A 21734-nucleotide genomic window follows, 5' to 3' on the forward strand; every position below is an offset into this window, starting at 1 on the left:
CAACAGGAAGAGGTACCCTTTCCGACTATACATCATCTCTCCATGGCCATAATAATAATCTCTTTCCTCTTTAATCACATCACACTCAGGGCCAGGGGGCCACCCCTTGTCGTTGTTATTCTACTTCCGGTGAGATGGACTCTCTAAGGGAGTGGCGGTCGTAGGAAGGGTGAGAGGGACTATCCATGGGACTATATGGCGGGTTGCATGTCACTTGTCGCCATCATGAGAATCGTGCAATGGACTCTGTACGTAGTATACGGGGTGTTTTGGTGACCGTGGCAACAATAGGTCTAGGCTTGTTACGGATTTTTTTTCAAAATAACACCAATTTTCAAACAATTTTGTTAGTTAACATCATTTCTAAACTATTTAAAAAACTAGCATCTCGAGCATTTGAGACTCGAGTTCACTGTAGCAACTCGAGTATCACAGACTCAATTTCTATGAAATTCACGTTGAACTCGAGTTTGTGAGACTCGAGTTCCACAAAAGATAACCCAAAACAAGCAAAAAACAAAGAAACCCATGAAGATCAAACAGAGAAACCCCAAACATGAAGACAATAAACAAAGAAAAATCAAACCCAAAAACCCATAAAGACAAAAAACAGAGAGATCAAACCAAAGAGATCTTTCTAATGAAACCCAAACCACAAAGACAGAAAACAACAAACTAGAGAGATCAAACCCAGGTGGTGGCAGCGGTGATTGAAATCAAGCTCTCGGGGTCTTTGGGTGGGTTTCTTCATTCTTGTTGTTGATTTTCTCTCTGGGACTTGATCTATCACTTTAGGTCTCTCTGGGTCTTGATCTATCACCATAGTTCTCCATCTGAGCTTCCCATGCTGTGTTTCAAGTTTTGATATCTGGGATTTCTTTTGTGGAACTCAAGTTCGTAAAACTTGATTTCCACGTGAATTTTCATAGAAATCGAGTCTGTGATACTCGATTTGCTACAGTAAACTCGAGTCTCACAAACTCGAGATGTTAGTTTTCTAAATAATTTGGAAATGATACTAACTAACAAAATTGTTTGAGAATTTGTGTTATTTTGAAAAAAAAAACAAAATCCCTTGTTACGTTGGAATCCAACTTTGCGTGCATCATCATTTTTTGTATTTGAATTGGGTGGGTGATTACCGAGTGTAATAAAAAGAGTAAGAGATTGAAAATGGTAAGTAAGGTATAAATTAAGTATGTGGGTCTAGATTGGACAATAAGTGTCGATAGCCACCCAACCCAGTGGTGTTTCCATGACTGTGAGGATGAGAGTGAGTGACTTTTGTCTTTGAGTGGTGACGACGTGGTGTGAATTATTATGTATGGGTGGGAGGGCTACTTTGTCTTGGCTTGGGTTGTATATGTCAAAGCCATGTTGCGCTCTAGCTTTCTGGTGTGTAAAATGTGAGTCGTCGTGACTATCATTTTCTCTCAAGGACTGGTGGAGTAACAGGTTCACAGGTAACACGAGTTAAGTTCTTGTCTTTATTACACTCTTAGCTCTTAGGTGCATAGTTTTGAAATCTAGACCATTCAAAGAACCAGAAAAGGGAGAGGTTCAAGGTTTTAGAGATTGAACTGAGATTCAATCGAGGTTAGACCGTGATGACGTCATAATGAATTAATAATTTAACTAAAATATAAATAAATGAAATAAAAATTTTTTTTTTTTTAAAGAACAATCTTGATTAAATATATAAATATAGTTGATTATAAAAATAATAAAGCATAAAAAAACATTGAAAATTATAGTTGATTATTTAAGTATAAAACTATGAAATATGAATATATTTGAAGGATTTTAATTATAATTATTTCAATATATTCCCCTTTTGAGATGGATAATAAAAATAAATGATATAATAAAATATTATTAATATTGATTATAAAATAAATATATAGTAATGAAAGTTTAAATTATTCTTATGGCATTCTTTTATATAAATAAAAAAAGAGTTTGCCACAAGGGATATAAATAACTAGCTATAGCGTAGTGGTTAGGGTGTTAATTAAAAATTACTCCACTGAACCTAGATTCTAGACGTGGTGCAAGCAAATGGTTTATTCTTTATGAATTAAAAAGTAAGCTATGTCCGTGGTTGAACCGTGACTGGTTCTGTTGAACCATTTGGTCAAACCGCGGTTCAAGAGGTTCACTAATTATTTGACAATTGCGATTCTAGGTGCTTAAAAACCCAAATTTCAATTTGATTCTCAGTTAACCCGGTCAGACCACCCGGTCCAGTCCGAGTTTTAAAACCATGCTTAGGTGACAAATGTCTAATTTCATTTCAACACTATTTTTTTTTTCTTTTTTACTTAAATGCATATTACTCTCTCTTTTTCTTTTCTTTTTTAATCTTTGCATTTCACATATCATTCATTCGTGAGAAGAAATTTGGTAATTTATCTCCAAAAAAAAAAAAAATTGTTTGGTTCGAGTTAAAAAAGAAAATGATGCATAAATTGTGAAAGGTTGGGATCTAATTTTGAACCTTTGGTCGGGTTGGGTTTTTTGCTTATAGTTTTCTTAATCCATCTTACCAAACATGACCCACTATGTACATAAGTGCATAATCCATGATCCCAACTCGACACAATCCATGTGGATTGAGTTGGGAATTTATCAACCTAGCAAGGTGTTAGGAGCTTTAGTCTGTGATGATGATTGCATGAGGAATGATGGTGTTTGGGTAGCATTGGTCCAACCAGATGGCTTTGTGTCTCCTCAATAAATCAATATTTCCTCATACCAGATTCGTTATGCTCCTTAGTGCTCTTTAAGGGGGACATGCTTGGTCCCCCAACATAAGTTGGATCGATGAGCAATAGATGAGGGCAGCATGTGGAGGCACCTTGCTCCACATGATGCCCAAGGCCACGGTATAGGAGGTCCATGGTGGGCAGAGTTGGTTTTCATGCTGGGTGGCAACAAGTGGTGTCGACCTTATATGGTGGTGCATGGCATTGGTGGCTTAGTGACTAATTGCTTGTGTGTGGGCTAGGTGGCTTGTGTGCAAGGCAGGGCTGGGCTGGGCTGCCATGATGATGTGCAATTAGATGCTATGTGCAAGGCATGGGCTGGTGGGTGCTAGCCTAGTGCGTGGACAGATGCTAGTGGGCTAATGGGCAATTACCATATATGTGTGTTGCATGTGGGCAGGCTGTGTAGCTGATAAGGGAGGGCTTAGGCATGGACCAAACCTCCCAAAACGTGGATAGACATGTTGTATGGGCTACTGGATGATGGGCAAAAGCCCCATGATCTGTTGAGACATGGGCTGTGACATGTGCTGATGTGTAGTGGTAGATACAAGTAGTAACCAAGCAATTCTTGATGTTCCTGATGTTCTAGCCTACTGTGTAGGGGATGGAAATGTGGGAAGAGAGCTAGGAAAGTAGCAGTTGATGATGTCTTAAGTCAAACACAAGTGGTAGATGGTCCAAGGTTCAGGCAGTTACTTGGCAGTAAATTCTGTGTATTTCTCCAGGCTTGTAAGGGTTTCCTTTGTACTTGAGATTGAGTACTAAAGGTCGAGGTGGTTCCCTGTAAATATAGTGTGTGTTGTGTGAGTGTGTGTTCGTAATAATATGTTCTAATTGTTTTTGCAATGTGTGTGTGTGGTGTTGGCAGAGACTTAGGGCTATTACAGGCAAAGAATTTGAGAAAAAAATTGACCCTATGATACAAGGTTAGGTTGGGTTGCAAAACACCTTCCAACCCAACCTATGCACACCTCTAATGATGCATTCCACACCCAAAAAAAAATGTTGTTTTGCAAGTTATTTTTCAATAGTATATTTTGTCCACCCATATAATTTGATAGAGATTTTAGCCCTTAAAATAAAGAATTTCATGGTTTTAATAGTTAGACCCCAATTTTTGTTGATTTTCATCTATTTGTAGGCAATTGGCTAAATTCAATTGCAATTTGATTAAAATATGGTCATGTGATTGGATTAATTTTTGTACCCTATTCAAGACCAAAAATTCTCTTTTTTTTTTTTGCTTGTTGGTGAATATTGGGTTTGAGTCGAGTGAGATGTCACTAAATTAAAGAAATCACTCATTCTGCATTTTAGTTGTGATAAAAAAATAATAAATAAATTAAAAAAAGTATAATTTTCTATGAAAAAAAGCATAAAATTCTATTAAGAATTGTAATATGATTTTCATAAGAAATTAAGTATTTTGGATCATTTTTATGCTAATAATTGACGCTATTGATTGCATGTTAATTTAAATTGAGGATTTATCTGAATTCCCTTTATTTTTTTATCCAATCATACTTGTAACTTATTTGCTTGTCAAAATTTATTGTGAGTTATTAATTGTTTTTCAAAGTCAATGTCACAATTCTTTAGGTGCACTATAGTAGAATTTACTGGTATGATATGTATCTCAATTGCTAAAATATTTTAGTGACCTCATGCAGTGAGTAATGTCATCATTACCTATTCTTATTTAATGATGGTGACACCCATTCTTATTCACGACATTTCCTAAAACCCGAACCCATATTTGAACCCCAATTTCTCCTTTCCCAACAATAATCATCAGAGAAAACAATCATGGGCAAGCCCCCCTTGGGAGGCAAAAAATAAAAATAAAAAACCACAGAGAATCTTTTTTTTTTTTTTTTTTTTTGGATAAACAGAGGATTTATTTATCAACTAAATAAATCATTTTGAGTTGTAGATTGTGTGAGATCATTTTCTTATGTTTGGCCCACATAAGCTTGTTTCTCTGTGTGTAGCTTTTATTGGGGACCTAATCAATATGTCATTAGCTTGTGAAGATGAGAGAATTTTAACCAGGATAATTTGTGCATTTTTGTGGGCAATATAAAGAGTTGAACCACCAGTGCTGTCCACGTTGATGTTTGTTACGTTGTACTGACCACAAGCATAAACTTTTTTTTTTTTTGAGAACTTCACAAGCATAAATTGATTGGATTAAAGTCCGAGTTGTCTGGTTCAGGAGATGTTAAATCGATTGCCTACTGAAAATTATCGGCAATAGCTCTAAAATAGGACAAATTCAATTTGGCAGGGGAAAATTAATATACTTTTTAGTAATTTCATTTCAATACGTAAAGACTTAAAAACGCCACTTCAAACAAGTTATTTTACTGTCTTTTCGACCTATTTTACTATTATTAATCATAGAAATCCACCTTAAACTATTTTGCATTTTACACTACGAAATTATACCATCACTAACTTAATTATAACAAATTTACAAAAGAATACCCCATCAAAGCTTTGCAGATTGTTTATCAAAAATTTAAAAACCTAGATTAATTTTAACCTAGGTAAATTGCTTTTACGTGGTTGAATTTATTAGATGCCACCTTCCTCTTAAAGCCTCCCTCCTCTAATATGAAACCTTGTTCCTTTTAATTATTTAGTCTATGAAGATCGCAGGCCTCAAAAAAAAACGAAGAGAAAAAAGGAAGAGAAAATTAAATAGCCAAACTCAAAATCTACTGATAAGTAGTTATTGATTCTAATCTAAATCCATAACTTAAAATACCTTTTTTTGCCCATATTGAGATTTGTTGGAACATAGCATATTCCTCAACAACATTAAATGAACTAGCTCAGAAAAAACACCTTCATTGCACTTTCATCAGTCTACTACCAACAAACCAAACCAATAGCAGCCGTAAGTCCGGCCTTTGTGTCATCATCGCCAGCAAAATTTAATGTAGACCTTAAATAATTAAAAGGAAACTAAATTTGAAATAAAATCTGAATCAGCAGTGGCACAATACTGAGATCTGATACAGAATAACTTGACTAATTCTAGAAAAATTAAGAGTTTATAACTATATGTAACCGTATTAATAGACTTCCAAACTGAAAAGGAGTGATACAACTTGGTTTGGTATCCCTCAAACTAATGAACTTGGTACAAAAGCCTCTTTTCTTTCTAGGATTTATTTGCTTCAATCCAATTACCATATCCGCAACTAGTCATATTACAATAAGGAGGTGCTTCGCAGGAAAATTTGTAATAAGCAATATCAATGGTTAACAAGTAAAGATATAAAAACAGCTCAGGGAGCCAAACCAACATATTTTTGCAATTGCATCATTCTACTGCACACAGTAGAACACAGATTCTTTAAAAGAACCAAGTAAGACAATGATAAAAGAGAAACAAAGGATACATTAAATTTAACCTAGATATCATAGAACAGAAGGGGAAAAAAATGAACGAAAAGCGTAAAAAATTATCACCCTTTACTTCAAAAATTAGAATTACTTATTAGATTGCTATCCGCTTGCTTGCTTACTTAGATGGGACTCAGAATATGGGTGGTGATATAACAGGATGGTCGGCAAGGCAAAGATGCCATTACGACGAACGAGACCTATCACAGAAATCATCACAGTCCCCCCTCAATTTCATCTTCTATTCCTATGAATTCACAAATGCATATAAGAAATTACAGTAACTGAAATGGTTGCAAGTTGCAACCATTAAGAACTCAAACATGCAATCAAAGCTTTTTAGACCATATTGACATCAACCAAACAAAATGAAGACAGAGCGGCATGCAAATAACAAATAAACAACTATACACCGAACAACATTGTTAAAACAAGGGGTATGCAAGGATTAGGCCTCATAGAGAAGATTAGTTTGTCAACATAAAGTTCAGCCATATGCTTGTCTAAATAAATAATTAATAATCATTGGCCAATCAACAAAATTTATTCAAACATTACAATAAATAGTTAAGCAATAACATAAACCACAATTGCAGACCAAGGTAATTTTCAGTTGGTGTCAGACATCCAAGGAAGGATAAAAGCAGCACAAGCTCTCAAGCTCGGCAAAAGGCAAAAGCTCTTAGGCGGCCCTGCGAATGTTTTGAGAAACAAGCCTTGAATTTATCATCACTGACCACTATTAAAAGTTAAAACCATCCATTTAAGCTCATAGCCCTCATGGCATACATTAGTAAACCATTTTAGAAAATTTTTTTATAAAAAGTTTCCTACCTAAAATGTATAGGGTAAACACAATTAATATTATCAATCTTAAAAAAAAAAAAAAAAAAAAAGGTTAAGCTAAACTATATATCAAGAAAGAGACATAAATGGGTCATCAGATAGGAGCGAAAGACTATACAATAATGTGTTAATCACAGATTATCATCTGAAATACGCATCCCATGACCCATACATAAGATTCATGAACAAAAAATCAACCAATCAAAAACAAAAAAACAAAAAACAAAACGAAAGCCTCAGAAGGAAGGCAGTAGGTAAATGTAATCACATACTGTCATACGTTGCGCAAATACCATGTGTTCTCATCATAGGCAGTTTGAACTTTGAAAGCACAAAAGTTAAAATAAATAATTTATTTTATAAACATGTTTAATTCATTGCAAACCCACTCAAAAATCAAAAAGCAAAGATTGATCCACAGAGAGTGATTCAGACATATGCTTGAATTTAGAAAAATATATATATCTAATCATTGGCCATTTTGAACACTAATTTAGTTATAAAAAGGGTAGTGGGGGCGGGGGGGCTCAGAATATGGGTGGTGATATATCAGGATGGTCGGCAAGGCCGATTGGGCCAATTACGACGAACGAGACCTTAAATCACAAATCGTCACAGTCCCCTGAGTACGCATAAAGCTAGACACAGACAGACAGATAACAGAAACGATGAATCATAAAAATAAAATATAAAGCGAAAGAGCAAAATAACAAAAGAGGATATGAGAGATGCTCACAGAGACGGCTGTGGCTTTTGTGGTTTGAGCTTCCTCTATTGCTTGCTTCTACTTAAAAAGAAGCGTGTGTAGCCAACTTCTAGGGTTTGCGCTGATGCTAGCTAGGGTTTTATTTCGGATCTGCTACAATGCGCTTAGAAACGGTGCGTTTTACGATCCAAATCTAGCACGCCGCCGTTTTAATTGCGTTATCTCTTATTATTTATTAAGCTAAAATGCAAAACGTACCTCTAAGTTTCTTTAGATTTCATTTCAGTTTTCTAATTTTCAAGTATATTATCTAATGCTTTTTCATCAACTTTTATTGTATATTGTGGTTTATTTTTCAATTTTTTAAATTTTTCTTCAAATTTTTTTAAATTAAAAAAGTTCAATTAATGATTTAAAAATATTTTTCAGATTTGTTTTTTCAAAAAATTTTAACAAAGGCTATCAAAAAGGTATTAATTGAATAAATCTGAAACTTAGAGGACTAAAATAAAATCTGAAAAATGTTAGAAGGTTAGTTTTATATTTTAATAGATGATGATTTGGGCTAGGGTGTGTGGTGGTGGGTATTCAAAAATCAGTGAGGAAATTGTCTTTCTTTTTTTTTTTTTCTTTTTTTCTTTTTTTCATACATTTTGCCTCTGGACTTATCAAAATGCACAATTCAAAAGTTACAACTTTATAACACTTAACTCTTTATCGTTTGTTTTGGGATTAGGTCTAACATAATTTAGTATTAAAAAACCATTTTACCCTTCCCTTCAAAACAGCCAGTAACAGGTAAATTGGTACTTCGATTCTACATATTGTAAGACTTAACATCAAAACAAACGACATAAGGTTAAGTGTTACAAAGCTATAATTTCAGGAGTCGATCATGCATTTCAATAGTTTAAAGAGTAAGTGTAAAATGAGGTATAATTTATGATAAAAAAGTGAAATTACCCCTAAATATATATATATATATATATATATATATTTAAGGGGGAAAACATTGAAACTTCTTTTATTCAAAAAAGCCTAATAAGTCGGCTTGAAATACATTGTGTAGTTATGGTGGAGCATCCTCCATCCATACTAAAAAATCTGGTATGCCAACAGCATATCTAGCCAGACTATGAGCTAAAGCATTACATTCCCTCTTTGTGTGAGAGTAAAGTAATTTATCAAAACAGTGAGACAAACTTTTTGCATCCTCAATTAGCAAACCCATTGGTACTAGTAGCCTCTCTTCCTCCATTAAACCTTTGGTAACATTCAAAGAATCTCCCTCCAATACAGCCTTCTTCACTCTTATCTCCAAGGCAAAAGCAAGAGCCCACCCCGCAGTTGTGGCTTCAATATCATCACTACATAATTCTTGATGTACCGATTTAGAACATGACACTATCACTAAGCCTCTATGGTCTCTAATAACAACGCCAATCCCAGATTTTTTTCTCATGAGGGAACATCGCACCGTCAAAGTTAATCTTGAAGAACTCCGAAGGTGGTGGTTTCCAATGCTTTCTGGGGCGCTGATTTTGTTGCACTAGTATATCTGAAATCACCTGCATGGCATGGTAGTCAGCTAGCCAAACTTTTGAGATGTGAGCTATCTGGTGCAGTGAGTCTGCGGGTTGATTGAGGTGCACCCGGTTCCGCTGGTTCCAGATTGCCAAACCGTTACAGCAAAGAGCTCAAGATGATGGTTGTTTCGGATCAACCAAGATAAGAGCTCTTTGAAATCCACGAACTGTTTGGTGTAATATAAAATGGATTTTTTTGTTAAAAATATCCTTAGGGTAGTGGTTAAAATGTATTTAATTCTTTATTAATTAATGTTTTTATATATTTTTTTAAAAATAAAGTCAACTTGTACACATATCCGAAAAATATACGCAACTACAATGAATTTGTGCAAGTAAATCAATGAATTATTAAAATTTGTATTTTTTTTTTTTTTTGAAAAGCATGCATTATAAGTATTTATTAATTTTTAACGTATGCTACTCTTGGGATATTTGTTAATAGAATCCATATAAAATTGATAAATTTGAGTTTTTTTTGTTATTGTGTTTTTAATAATTATTTTAAGATTATGTTATTTAATGAATTTTATGTGGTATAATACCCCCTGGAAATCTAAAAGATATGGATACTTGAAAAATATATACATAGTTAATTTTTTTTCTTGTTGAGAAGAAGATATATATAGTATAGTTAATCATTTGAAAAAGAAAAAAGAAAATCATATGAGATCCGATTGGCCCAAAACCGCTGGCAGCCTATGATTGGTGACAGATCATTAATCACATCAGACAGACAGGTCGGTACATGCCTGAGCCTCAAAGCCCAATGTGAATCAAACAGTCTGTGATTAGGAGATTAAAAAAAAAACAAGTGTGATTAGGTGGTAGACAGCAGGCAGCAGCAAGCACTGCGGCATTGCCTAATACGCCCTTTTTTTTTATTTATTTATTTAATTACTATTTCAACACATTTTATTCAGAACTCCTCACACATCACATCCCTCATCTTTTTTTTTTTTTTTTTTCACGACCACCTGTCCCAGCCAGTCACACCCACATAAAAATAATAATAATAAAAAAAAATAAAAAATAAAAAAAATTTTTGAAACGAAAAGGAAAAAAAGAAAAGAAAAGAAAAAATAAATACTAGAGTAGTATTGTATTGGACAAGAAAAAGGAAGGAGGTCAGGTCAGACTTGGGAACCTATTTATCGATTGGGCTGACTGACTGGTTCGGTTCTTTGCGGTGGAGGAGTTTGAACTCAAAACGATAAATTTCAACGACATAATAAATAAATCAAAAAAAGAAAGAAAAGAAAAAAGAAAACGACGTCGCTTCGTTTGTGATGGGCGATGACAAATCGGCGATCGTGATGGCCAGCAGAGAAAGAGAGAAAGATCGAGAGCTTCTTATCCCGGTGGCTGATGATGACGTCTCCTCCTCCTCCTCCTCCTCCTCCAAGCCTTCCTCCTCTTCATCTTCCTCGCACCACTCAGGCCGAGAGGTCTTCTCTCTCTCTTGCCCTAGTGTTTTTTTTTTTTTTTTTTAATATATTTTTTTGGTACTTTTCTCTCTGTGTTTGCTCTCATAGAAAAAAACGAATGGAAATTTTGATATTCTTGTTCAGTCTGTGGAGGTTTTCTCTAACTTAATTTATATAAAACCCCTGTTGACCTGTTCTAATACTGCGAATTGAATATGTTTTAGATTAGAATAGCTTCTTTCATGGCTGATTTTGGTAACTAAGTTTAAGGCCGAGTTAAACTGAAAATTTTTAAGTGCTTTAGTTAGTTGATTAAGTTGAATAGGATGGAATGGCTAATGTTTTAATACTTTTGTTCTATTTATGGGTATAATGGGTTTGATTATAAACTGAAACAGGCTGTGTATGCAAATTCAATGGACATTGAGTAACTTTATTATGCTTTGCATTAGAATCATACAAACCCCCCTTTAAAAAAAAAGAGCAAGATAAGATTGAATAGGCACTTTTTAGGAAATGTTACAGACATTTCTGGCGGTAATGGGTCTCAGTCATGTTAGAAAACTCGTTTGCATCATGTGATTGAGTTTAAAAATATAGAAGATACACTGAAATTATTTTTTCTAAGATACTTGTAGTCCTAGCTTTTTTTTGGTTATTAGTATCTTACACATGCACTTGGTTGGTTTTGAACCAACGGCCTCACCATTCACCTTGCTCTTACAACTTACAAGGAGAGCAGATGACAGTTGAGCTAAAAGGCTTAGAGCTCATTGGCGTTTTGTTAATACTTTGATTTACTGCCGTGAATGTTGTTTCATCAATTTAGATTACCATCAGTCTTTTATTCTTGTAGGACTTGATCCCGCCATGGTTAGTGTGGCTCTGCCTATTTTATTTCTTGTTTTAAGATTCCTCCTTTTCTTTACGAACTTTGTTTGGGTAAAAAATGGGTTCCAAAAATTCACTTTTCATAATTATAGTTGTTACATCAAAAATTTTTTGTGGTCTAAGTGCTATGAATCATGAATGGCTGCATCTTTATGTTCCTGTATATCATTAACATTCATCTGACAATTGCTCTATTCTGTATTCACTTTGTAGACCTTTTACAAAGTTGTTAGGAGCTGGGCATCAAAAAAATTCATGACCGGATGGTACGCATTTCTTTCTTATTTCTCCTTATTTTTTCATTCAAGACATGGACATTATACACAGTATATTTGCTTGGTTATACATTCATACATTCCTATGTATGTAGAGAAGCACATACATTGAAACAAATGAATAATGTGGAAGTTTTTCTTCTTGTTGGTTCATCTTGGTAATATTTGACAAATAAAGAATTTTTTTGGTATAAATTCAAATGTTAATTAAATTGGAGTAATTCTTCATATCATTGTATTATGTTAAAACTATCCATGATTTTATTTATTTATTATTATTTTTTGATAAGTAACGGAAGTCTTATTAAACATAACAAAAAACAGTCCTATGTATGCCAGGGGTGTACTCAGGGAGTAGTACAATCAAACTCTGATATTCCAATGCTCTAACATATCAAAAAAAGTAAAACATGAACAGATTGAAAAACAATACTCCAATCCATCAATGTATGAAAGAAAAAATATTTAATCTCAAGAATAGACCATTCGCTTCAATCAAAGCTTCTAGCATTCCCTTCCTGCCAAAGACACATTATGCAATGAGGCACTGCTCTCCAAAAAGTGATAATATGATGCCTACCAAAATCACTGTGCCATGTTGCTAACAAATCAAGAACCCTCTGTGGCATAACCCACTGAATTCCAAACACTATCCATGATTACATATGAATTGTTCCTTTCTTGAACATCAATTATACAGATGGTGAGTTCTGGGAATTAGTTCTAAATGACTTAGTGGTTTCCTATGGAATTTAGGATCTTTGGCATGAAGTGATTGTTTAAGATTTGGGCTGTAGGATATTCAATTGGACCTATCTTCCTAAGGGAAACTCAACTTGCCAACTGTTCTTCTCCTTACATATATTGTTGGTTTGGGTACTGCCAAGAGCCTTGTAACTCAATTAGCACCTCCCCATGCACAAAGTGCTTAGGGGTTCGGGGGGAGGGCTTTGAATTGCGGGGTTAGCAGTATATTATTGTATATATTTCTAACTATCTCATTGTTGGTTTGGGTACATAATATATATATTTTTTACTATATGGTGGGGGTGGCGCATACTGGCATTCTTTTTTGCACTTTTTTCCTTGTGCTTTTCATCTATTTCATTTCTAAAGTTGCAATTTTGTCCTTGGAGGGGTTATCTTGGAATCTGGAAGTTAGAAGAAACCTCGTTGATATGGATATGGAGATATTAGATCTCACTAAGAACAATCACTTGGGTATTGTTCTTGATGATAGTGTTTGGACCCCCAACTCAGATTATATTCTTGCAAATTATTAAAAAATATCCTGTCTAACTCCATGGATGGGCCAATTGAGTTCCAGCACAAGATGATCTGGTACTTCAAACCTCTTTTGAAACTGTGGGAAAAAGACAGCATATCACTTCTTTGCTCTTTTTAAGAGACATCTGGTACTTTCCCCTTGGGACTTCTGGAACTGGCATTGATTTTGTATTTGTGCATCTTTACCTTGTTTTGGCATTGTTGAGCATTTTGGGTGCATTTAAAGCTTCCAAATATTCCGAATTTGAAGTGTTTTGTTTAAAAGATGGAATCTTTGATTTTGACTGGCTGGTGCAACCCCGTAAGGTGGTTTTGTCCATTTATTTGTAATTTTACTTATCAAAAAGGGAAAACGAAAAGTCTTGAGGCTTGCTTAACTTTGTTGTATTGAAAGATTGAATTTTTTGAATATAACCTAGAGTTTTTATTTTGAAAATATAACTAGAAATTGCATTTAAAGCTTCCAAATATTCAAAATTTGAAGTGTTTTGCTTAAAAGTTGGAATTTGAAGAAGAATGTTTCCAACTATTTTCATAAATTGATAATCACCCTTACCTAATGGTTCTAAATGATCAATGTGGATGTGCCTCACTTTATAGTTGTTCCTTTTGGTTGCTAGTAAGCAGCAGCAGCCACTACATTTTTAGCCATCGGCTTTTCATGTGCTATTGATCTTCCATTGGATTGGCCTGTGTGTGCATGTGTGTATGTATGTTGGGATGTTTTCAAAGATGAGAATGTGGAAAATGTGTTACGCATGTTCTTGTGAAATGTAGAGTTTCCAGGTTGTCACCTAGAGTTGGTTTCTTGTAATTTAGAATTTTATCATAATAAAAATTTAAATGTCTTGACCGGTTCTGCAAACTGGCTGGTGCAACCCCGGAAGGTGGTTTTGTCCATTTATTTGTGTACTTATCAAAAAGGGAAAATGAAAAGTCTTGAGGCTTGCTTAACTTTGTTGTATTGAAAGATTGAATTTTTTGAATATAACCTAGAGTTTTTATTTTGAAAATATAACTAGAAATTGATAATTTTAGCCTCCAGTAAAAAATCTGGAAGTCTGTTATAGTCGGATGAAATGTTTTCATTTATAAATAGGATTCTGTCCTACCGGATGAACTAAGGATCCTCCTACTTCCTAGACTCCTAGTTTCTGTTTCTGATACTAAACTGGAGTTCACAGAGTTGTACTTGGAAAATTTTGTATAGTGTGGTGTTGTTCTTTTTATAAATTCTTTAATTATGTGGTAGCCATAAGAAGCTATATTTTGATGGCTGTGCTTATCATGCCTTTTGCTTTTATCAATGTGCTTATCTTAGCTGTTTTGCAGTGTTATTCTATTTCCAATAGCAATTACTTTCTACATAACGTGGTGGTTTATTCACTTTGTGGATGGCTTCTTCTCCCCAATCTATGCGCAACTTGGAATTAATATTTTTGGTAAGAATACTGTTAATCAGAAATAAATATTTATATCCATCCCTTGCATAGGTAAATGTGTATGAGATGTATTAATCAATCCCCCTCAGAATTGATTCTCTGTGGCATCATTTTCAGATGCATTCCTTGTTTTGCCCTCTCTGGCTAGTGCAATATGAAGATTACAGAGAACCATTTCCCCTTTAAGATAATGCAAGTTTCTAGTTCCATTGGTTTTCAATTGCTCTTAGATGCCACTGTTGATGGAGTGCACACAGACTATTTTATGAACAAATTTCTAGAATATTATATATCTGTGTTTGACAACCATCATATTGTTTTTCTTAAATTAAGTTTCTATAAAATATTATATATCTATGTTTGACAGCTGTTATATTATTTTCTGAAATTAAGTTCAAAAAACATGATACTAATTTTAATGCTAGTTTTTCAATATTGGTTACATTGATTCTCTTTCCTGTGAGATCTTTTTTTGCTAATTTTTTTTTTTTTGTATTTTGTGGGGTAAAAGAAAAAGAGTTGAAACAGAGAGTTTTTCTTGCTCTATCATACTTATTGTTATGGGTAGTTAAGGGGTTACGGAGCTTAACTAAGTAGAACATGTACCTTTGAAGGGTTCTTATGTTGTTATTATTTTATGTGAGGTGGCTGAATAGCTTCACACATTGAGCAGTTTTATAATGGATCTGAAAACATACTTCTACGGGTTTCACTATGTTTATCAACATTAGCTTTAAACAGAATTTCTTCGTATATGTATACTGTATCTTATAGAAGTTTTTACTTGCGCTCATATTTCTTCGACAGGTCTTGGATTTGTAACTTCGATAACATTCATCTTCTTGGTTGGAGTGTTCATGTCATCATGGTTGGGTGCATCTGTCCTAGGGCTTGGGGAGTGGTTTATCAAACGGATGCCATTTGTTCGTCATATATACAATGCCTCTAAGCAAATTAGTGCTGCCATATCACCAGGTATGGTTTGTGCTCTTGTTCACACCCATATTTTAATGTAATAAGTTTCAATGGGCCAATTTATATCCTGTATCTGTTTATTATTACAGATCAAAACACACAGGCCTTTAAGGAAGTAGCCATAATAAGGCACCCACGTATTGGTGAATATGCATTTGGGTTCATCACTTCATCCGTCACCCTCCAGGTCTGAAAACAATATATGTAATGAGATTATCATGGCACTGCTTCAATTGAACACCATCCGTTAGTAGTGAAACTATTATTTCCTCACATTTACCACAATCCTTGTAAATTTGTGTGCACACATGCTTCTTGTTACTTCAACTCTGGGACTGTATTTAGGCCTGAGGGTGCAACTCGGTTTTGTTAACCTGAAGAAACAAACCCAACAGACCAAATCAATTTGGGTTGTGTTGATTTGGATTGAGGTGTTTTTCAGCCTGGCTCTTCACTTCAGTATGACCTATTAGTTATTAATTGTGTTGTGTGTTCAAACGATTTATCTTTGTGGCACATATTTTGCTTGCATACACTCTTGCATATAATTGCAAAAACTGTACTAATGTATGGAATTGTTGTTGCTTGCCATGCTCTACTCTAGCAAAACCACTTCTAGTGCCCAACTGAATCTCTTAGGCTTGATTCTGTTACTCTCCATTGTTTTTTGTTTTTTGTTTTGTTTGTTTTTTTTTTTTAAATCATTGCATTCCAGACTGATGATTGACCATTGTTTCTTCTTCAAAAAGACTCGTATGAGTGTGCTTGAATATGCCGTGTCTCCTCATTGGGCCCCCAAGAGAGGGGGTGGTGGTTGTTGTTATTATACTGTTGTGAGTTTTGGATATTTTATTACTCCATGAGGGTGACAACCTTTTTTTTTTTGGCTTAGGCAACCCAATGGTCTCTTGACAGGGCTTGCATGCATCCCTTGAAGGTTCCCCTATAAATATGTCACCATCTCTGGTTTAAGAAAACAAATCTCACATACAGAAAATTCTGAGAGTTGAATATCTGTAATTGGTTTTAGTTTAACTCTCTTTGCCCCAATTATTAACCCCCTTTTACATTGAACTTTTAGTTTATGCATCTAGGAGTATAGTTAGTATTTCATATTGAACATAGCTTATATATTTGTGAACCTTGGATATGTCAATGATTGAAGCTTCTCTTGTAAAAAATTGGTTATTGATCCTTGGTTGCTTGTGTGATTTAAACATGCCTTACACAAATTGAAAGCTGTTGGAGAATTGAATCTTGAATAATTGGCAAGCTGAGCTATGCTTATCAGAAATTCAAATAGGATCTATACTGATCTCCTTTTTAAATCAATTAATGCAGAATTATTCTGGAGAGGAGGAGCTATGCTGTGTCTATGTTCCAACAAACCATCTTTACATTGGTGATATATTTTTGGTCAATACCAAGGATGTTATTAGACCAAATTTATCAGTCCGTGAAGGAATCGGTGAGGATTCATTTCTTAGATGTTATTTTATGTTAATAATGCAGAGACAGGGAGAGGGTGATAGCTTTTGGCCTGGTATCTCCTTCTGGGCTTTATTGTAACTAGACCATATCTGGAGCTTTCTCCTAATGGCCTAATGGTACTAGAAAGTTCATGCTGTTCATTGCAGCATGAACAAAAAAGGATTTGAAATTCTAGGTACTTTTGTTAAGGAGGGGTTCCCTATTAATATAGTTAAGGATCCTACAATGAGTTGAAAGGGGAAAAAAAATAAGAGGAAGAAAAGTCTCATCCATTGCACTTATCATCTAATTTAGGTGACTTGATTTCTCCTCGTTCTTCAATTGCAGAAATTGTTGTGTCTGGTGGCATGTCGATGCCTCAGATCCTGTCAACTTTGGATACACGGGCTATGCCAGTGGATAGAAGTAGACCTGAAAGAAGTTGAAAGCTGTTAGATGTAGTGGCATTGTTTGTCTTTCGCCTTGGATCAAATTCAGTTAGCAGAATCGGTCTTGTGGTAAGGCAGGTGTTGGAATTAGATTGTCAATCTGTGGTGGTTGTAAGTGTCCTATTTTGATGGCATATGTAACATTGGTCACCATGTAGCATATAGAATCTAGTGTTTGCTTGAAAATATAGTTTGGTTTATAATACAGGCTGCTAGATTTGTTTGTCTTTAAATTTCTTTTTTCCCACGGCTAAAATTGCTTTGTTTAAATTTACTTTGAGATGAGAGTGTGTACCCTAGTTGCTATTGGAGGATATTCGCCTTGACTTCCTTGGACATAAGTTCGATTTTGTAGATAAAAGATAGCAGTACGTGTTGAATGTTCAGTAAATGATCTCATGTTCTTTCTATGTTCAAGTGTATTTTTTGAGATGCTAATAATCAAACAAGTATGAACTTTAGAAGTGAAGAGAATCAAAACCAATTGAATTTTCTTCAAGCCACCAACTTTTTCTAGGACAAGACCTTGGGGCGTATTAACTATTAATTCGCTTCAGTGTGTGTCTACATATGGTTATGTAATCCTCTCTCTTTTTTTTTTTTTTTTTTTTCCTTTGATGGGATTTTCCTCGGGATTAATAGAGAGGATTTTTATTTTCCAGTTAGCTCATTTAATAAAATTTTTAATGGTTAAATAAGAAATTTGAGACTCAATCCTCGGATACACTAAAAATTGACTAGTGTCTTGGTCCAATAATAAAAAATAATAAAATTTAAAAAAAAAAAAATCACAAAAGTAAATGTCATAGGTTAAAATTCTATAAATAAATAAAAGACTTACTTTGGTCCTCCAATAATGAGGGTTATTTCAATTTTGTTATTACACGTTTAATTGTGGCAATTTTGTTTTGCATTTCTAAAAGCTGCTATGAATTAAAAGTCAACTTTTAAAGATTTTATTGACTTGATTTGGAAAAATTGAGAGAAAATTCAGTTGATTTTGAGGGATAAATTTGAGAATTAATAGTAAAGAGACTATGAATATTGAAAGCTGAAAGAAGAAATTAAAGCAATTAAAATGCATAAGAATAAAATTGAAACTGTGATGTAGGAGTAGGAGGGATTAAACTGCGAGAGAGGCAAGAAAGGTTTACAATCAAAATTTGTCATCTAATGTTGAGGCAAGGCAACAACAACAATCAGAATCTTAACATGACTACTACTGATTGAACAGTTAAACTAGTTTCTAAAGATTCTTTTTGTCGGTAACCACCCATTTTACATGTGCCATGTATGTTGTGCGAAGAATTTTTTCAAGTCTGTCTGTCTATCTACAACCAAATTTATTTCCGACAACAGCATCAAAGTTTGAGAGCTCCATCGTTGTTGGATGGATACTTTTGCCTTTGGGTTTAGGGTCAAAAATCTTTACAGTTAGGGTTTTATCAAACTACACACTGATGATTGGCTCTATTTTTTTATTGGAAATTTTGGTATTAGGCGCTAAGCATTGTATCAGGACGAAGACCTGATTCATTAGATGCAATAGAGATTGGTGTATACATTTAAAAAAAAAAATTTGGAGTCCCAAACCCCATGATAGGGGAGCTCTGGAGACACCGTAATGGTCTTAACCTATCTTCTAGCATGAATATCAGTGAAATCATCATACAAGTCTTAACTTAACCGAGCTTCTAACATGAATATCTGTGAAATCATCATAGAAAAGAAGCACATGCTATAGATATCCACACTATATTCATCCAAAAAATAGAAATCCTTACTATAGGTTTTTTTTTTTTTTTTTTTTTTTAATGAAATCCTTACTATAGTTAGTTAGTGATTAAAATCCTACAGAACTACCTATGTATTTTTCCCATTCCACTATGCTATTCTAGACTTGACATATTATAAGTGTTAATCATTGTTTGTAATGATGTGGAAAAATACAATTGATTTATTTCACCATGTATTGATAGAATTTAAAAGACTCTACCTTGGCCATGAAATTACCCTACAAACTAAAAAGGTTCTTAATCAGATGTCAATGAGGTGAAGACTGAAGAGGGGTTGGATCATGGGTGTCCCCCCCATACCTTGTCCTCGCCCCACTCCACATGTTGGGGCAAGCTGCCTTGCCCTATCCCCCATCCCACCCCACAAAACCTCACCTTTGTGTTAATCCATCCCACACCTATTAAAAATTTTATTTTATTTTTATAAAATTTGTTACAATAATATAAGTTATACTTGAAATTGCAATTAAAATTATCACATAAAAAAAAAATAAAAATAAAAACTAATTTTTGCCAAGGACTCAATGATATAATCCAAAGTATTTAATAAGACAATATCACAATCAAAACAAAAAGGCTTGATATTTAAGCATTTAAAATACTTAGTAATTCAATAAACCCTAGGGAACTCTGTGAAATGTTAATAACACAACGGCATTTTTGTAAATATATGTGGTGCAGGGTGGGGTGGGGCAGCCTAAATCCATTCTTGCCCAAACTTGGGGCGTGAGGCAAAAATATTGCTCCATCAACTTTTTGGGGTGAGAAAAATCCACGCATAGTGGGGTGGGTCAAGATGGGTTGGAGCAAGATGAAGCTAAATTTTCATCCTATATTGATCTTTATTATCCATTAGCTAAGTTGATTTATGATATCATTTGAAAAGAGGGTAATTCTATGGTACCCCCCATAAAAAAGGGGGGTACGGTACCCACTAGTAGGTAACCTGTTATACCAGGTTACTTTTTTCTTACATTTGACAGTTCTATTCTCACATTGTGCAGTTCCAACATCACATGTGACAGTTCTTTTCTCACATTTGGTGGTTCTCTTACTTTTTTCTCACATTTGATGGTTCCATTCTCATATTATGCAGTTCCAACATCACATGTGATAGTTCTTTATTCACATTTGGTGATTCCCTTACTTTTTTCTCACATTTGATGGTTCCATCCTCACATTATATAGTTCCAACATCACATGTGACAGTTCTTTTCTCACATTGTGACAGTTCTTTTCTCACATTGTGCAGTTTCCTTACTTTTTTTTCTCACATTTGACGGTTACATCCTCACATTGTGCGGTTCCAACATCACATATGACAGTTCTTTTGTCACATTAGGTGGTTCCTTACTTTTTTTCTCATATTTGTCGGTTCCATCCTCTCATTGTGTAGTTCCAACATCACATGTGACAGTTCTTTTCTCACATTTTGTGGTTCCCTTACTTTTTTTCTCACATTTGATGGTTCCATTCTCACATTATGCAGTTCCAACATCACATGTGACAGTTCTTTTCTCACATTGTGCAATTCCCTTACTTTTTTTTTCTCACATTTGACGGTTACATCCTCACATTGTGTAGTTCCAACATCAAATGTGACAATTTTTTTATCACATTTGGTGGTTCTCTTATTTTTACTCGCATTTGACGGTTCCATTCTCACATTGTGCAGTTCCAATATCACATTTAATAGTACTTTTGTCACATTTGGTGGTTTTTTTTTTTACCCCCCACTTTTGATAGTTCCATCCTTACATTGTGTAGTATCAACATCACATATGACTATACTTTTGTCACATTCAGTGGTTCCTTTATTTTTTCTCACATTTGTCGATTCTATCCTCACATTGTGCAGTTCCAACATCACATATGACTATTCTTTTGTCACATTTGGTAGTTCTATTTTTTTTTCTTTTTTCTCACATTTGATGGTCCTATTATCACATTAAGTAGTATCAACATCACATCTAAATGTACTTTTGTCACATTCGGTGGTACCCTATTTTTTTCTCACACTTGACAATTCCATTGTTATATTGGGCAGTATCAACATCTCATGTGACCGTTCTTTTATCACATTCAATTGTTTCCTTATTTTTTTTTTCTCACATTTGAAGGTTTCATTGTCACATTAGACAGTATCAACATCACATGTGACAAAAATACTCCCCCTCCCCAAAACTCTCAAAAATTACTGTGATACCCTTAATACCTATAAAATGACTAATATACCCTTAGAACCTAGAAAATGACTGAAATGACCCTAAAACCTAAAAAATGACTGAAATACCCTTTGATACCTTTAGAACCTAAAAAATGACCTCAAAGACCTTGAAATCTATAAAAAGTCTAAAATGACCTTGTAACCTAAAATGTAACTAAAATACCCTTAAAACCTA

General features: G+C 34.3%; 1 protein-coding gene, 1 long non-coding RNA gene, 6 other non-coding genes and 1 pseudogene across 9 annotated transcripts; 1 reads left to right on the plus strand and 8 right to left on the minus strand.

Annotated features, from left to right (window-relative positions):
• LOC126699219 (uncharacterized) overlaps nucleotides 1-846 on the minus strand; it is a 3110-nt pseudogene extending 2264 nt beyond the window's left edge.
• A 4754-nt stretch (nucleotides 847-5600) lies between these two features.
• On the minus strand, nucleotides 5601-5700 carry LOC126716252 (small nucleolar RNA snoR113). Its single transcript, XR_007652064.1, has one exon. It is a non-coding gene; the product is annotated as a small nucleolar RNA snoR113 (small nucleolar RNA).
• Nucleotides 5616-7938, minus strand: LOC126713740 (uncharacterized). 2 transcript variants are annotated; one of them, XR_007651409.1, is made up of 2 exons: nucleotides 7765-7938; nucleotides 5616-6429 (listed from the first exon to the last, which is right to left on the minus strand). It is a non-coding gene; the product is annotated as an uncharacterized LOC126713740 (long non-coding RNA). The 2 variants fall into 2 exon arrangements; XR_007651410.1 differs by having other exon boundaries at nucleotides 5616-6874.
• Nucleotides 6312-6406, minus strand: LOC126716223 (small nucleolar RNA Z43). The gene has a single exon (XR_007652040.1). It is a non-coding gene; the product is annotated as a small nucleolar RNA Z43 (small nucleolar RNA).
• On the minus strand, nucleotides 6798-6920 carry LOC126716265 (small nucleolar RNA SNORD14). Its single transcript, XR_007652072.1, has one exon. It is a non-coding gene; the product is annotated as a small nucleolar RNA SNORD14 (small nucleolar RNA).
• LOC126716219 (small nucleolar RNA snR60/Z15/Z230/Z193/J17) lies at nucleotides 7115-7198 on the minus strand. Its single transcript, XR_007652037.1, has one exon. It is a non-coding gene; the product is annotated as a small nucleolar RNA snR60/Z15/Z230/Z193/J17 (small nucleolar RNA).
• LOC126716240 (small nucleolar RNA U83) lies at nucleotides 7261-7342 on the minus strand. The gene has a single exon (XR_007652053.1). It is a non-coding gene; the product is annotated as a small nucleolar RNA U83 (small nucleolar RNA).
• LOC126716225 (small nucleolar RNA Z43) lies at nucleotides 7552-7649 on the minus strand. The gene has a single exon (XR_007652041.1). It is a non-coding gene; the product is annotated as a small nucleolar RNA Z43 (small nucleolar RNA).
• Nucleotides 7939-10434: 2496 nt separating the features above from the next.
• On the plus strand, nucleotides 10435-17769 carry LOC126713739 (protein CONTINUOUS VASCULAR RING 1-like). The gene is made up of 7 exons (XM_050413586.1): nucleotides 10435-10768; nucleotides 11852-11904; nucleotides 14533-14642; nucleotides 15450-15617; nucleotides 15707-15804; nucleotides 16959-17085; nucleotides 17436-17769. The coding sequence occupies exons 1-7, from the start codon at nucleotides 10610-10612 to the stop codon at nucleotides 17531-17533; spliced, it is 813 nt and encodes a 270-aa protein (XP_050269543.1). The 5' UTR covers nucleotides 10435-10609; the 3' UTR covers nucleotides 17534-17769.
• The last annotated feature ends 3965 nt before the right edge of the window (nucleotides 17770-21734 follow it).

The sequence above is a fragment of the Quercus robur genome, chromosome 2 (genome assembly GCF_932294415.1).
Source record: "Quercus robur chromosome 2, dhQueRobu3.1, whole genome shotgun sequence".
Taxonomy (NCBI): domain Eukaryota; kingdom Viridiplantae; phylum Streptophyta; class Magnoliopsida; order Fagales; family Fagaceae; genus Quercus; species Quercus robur.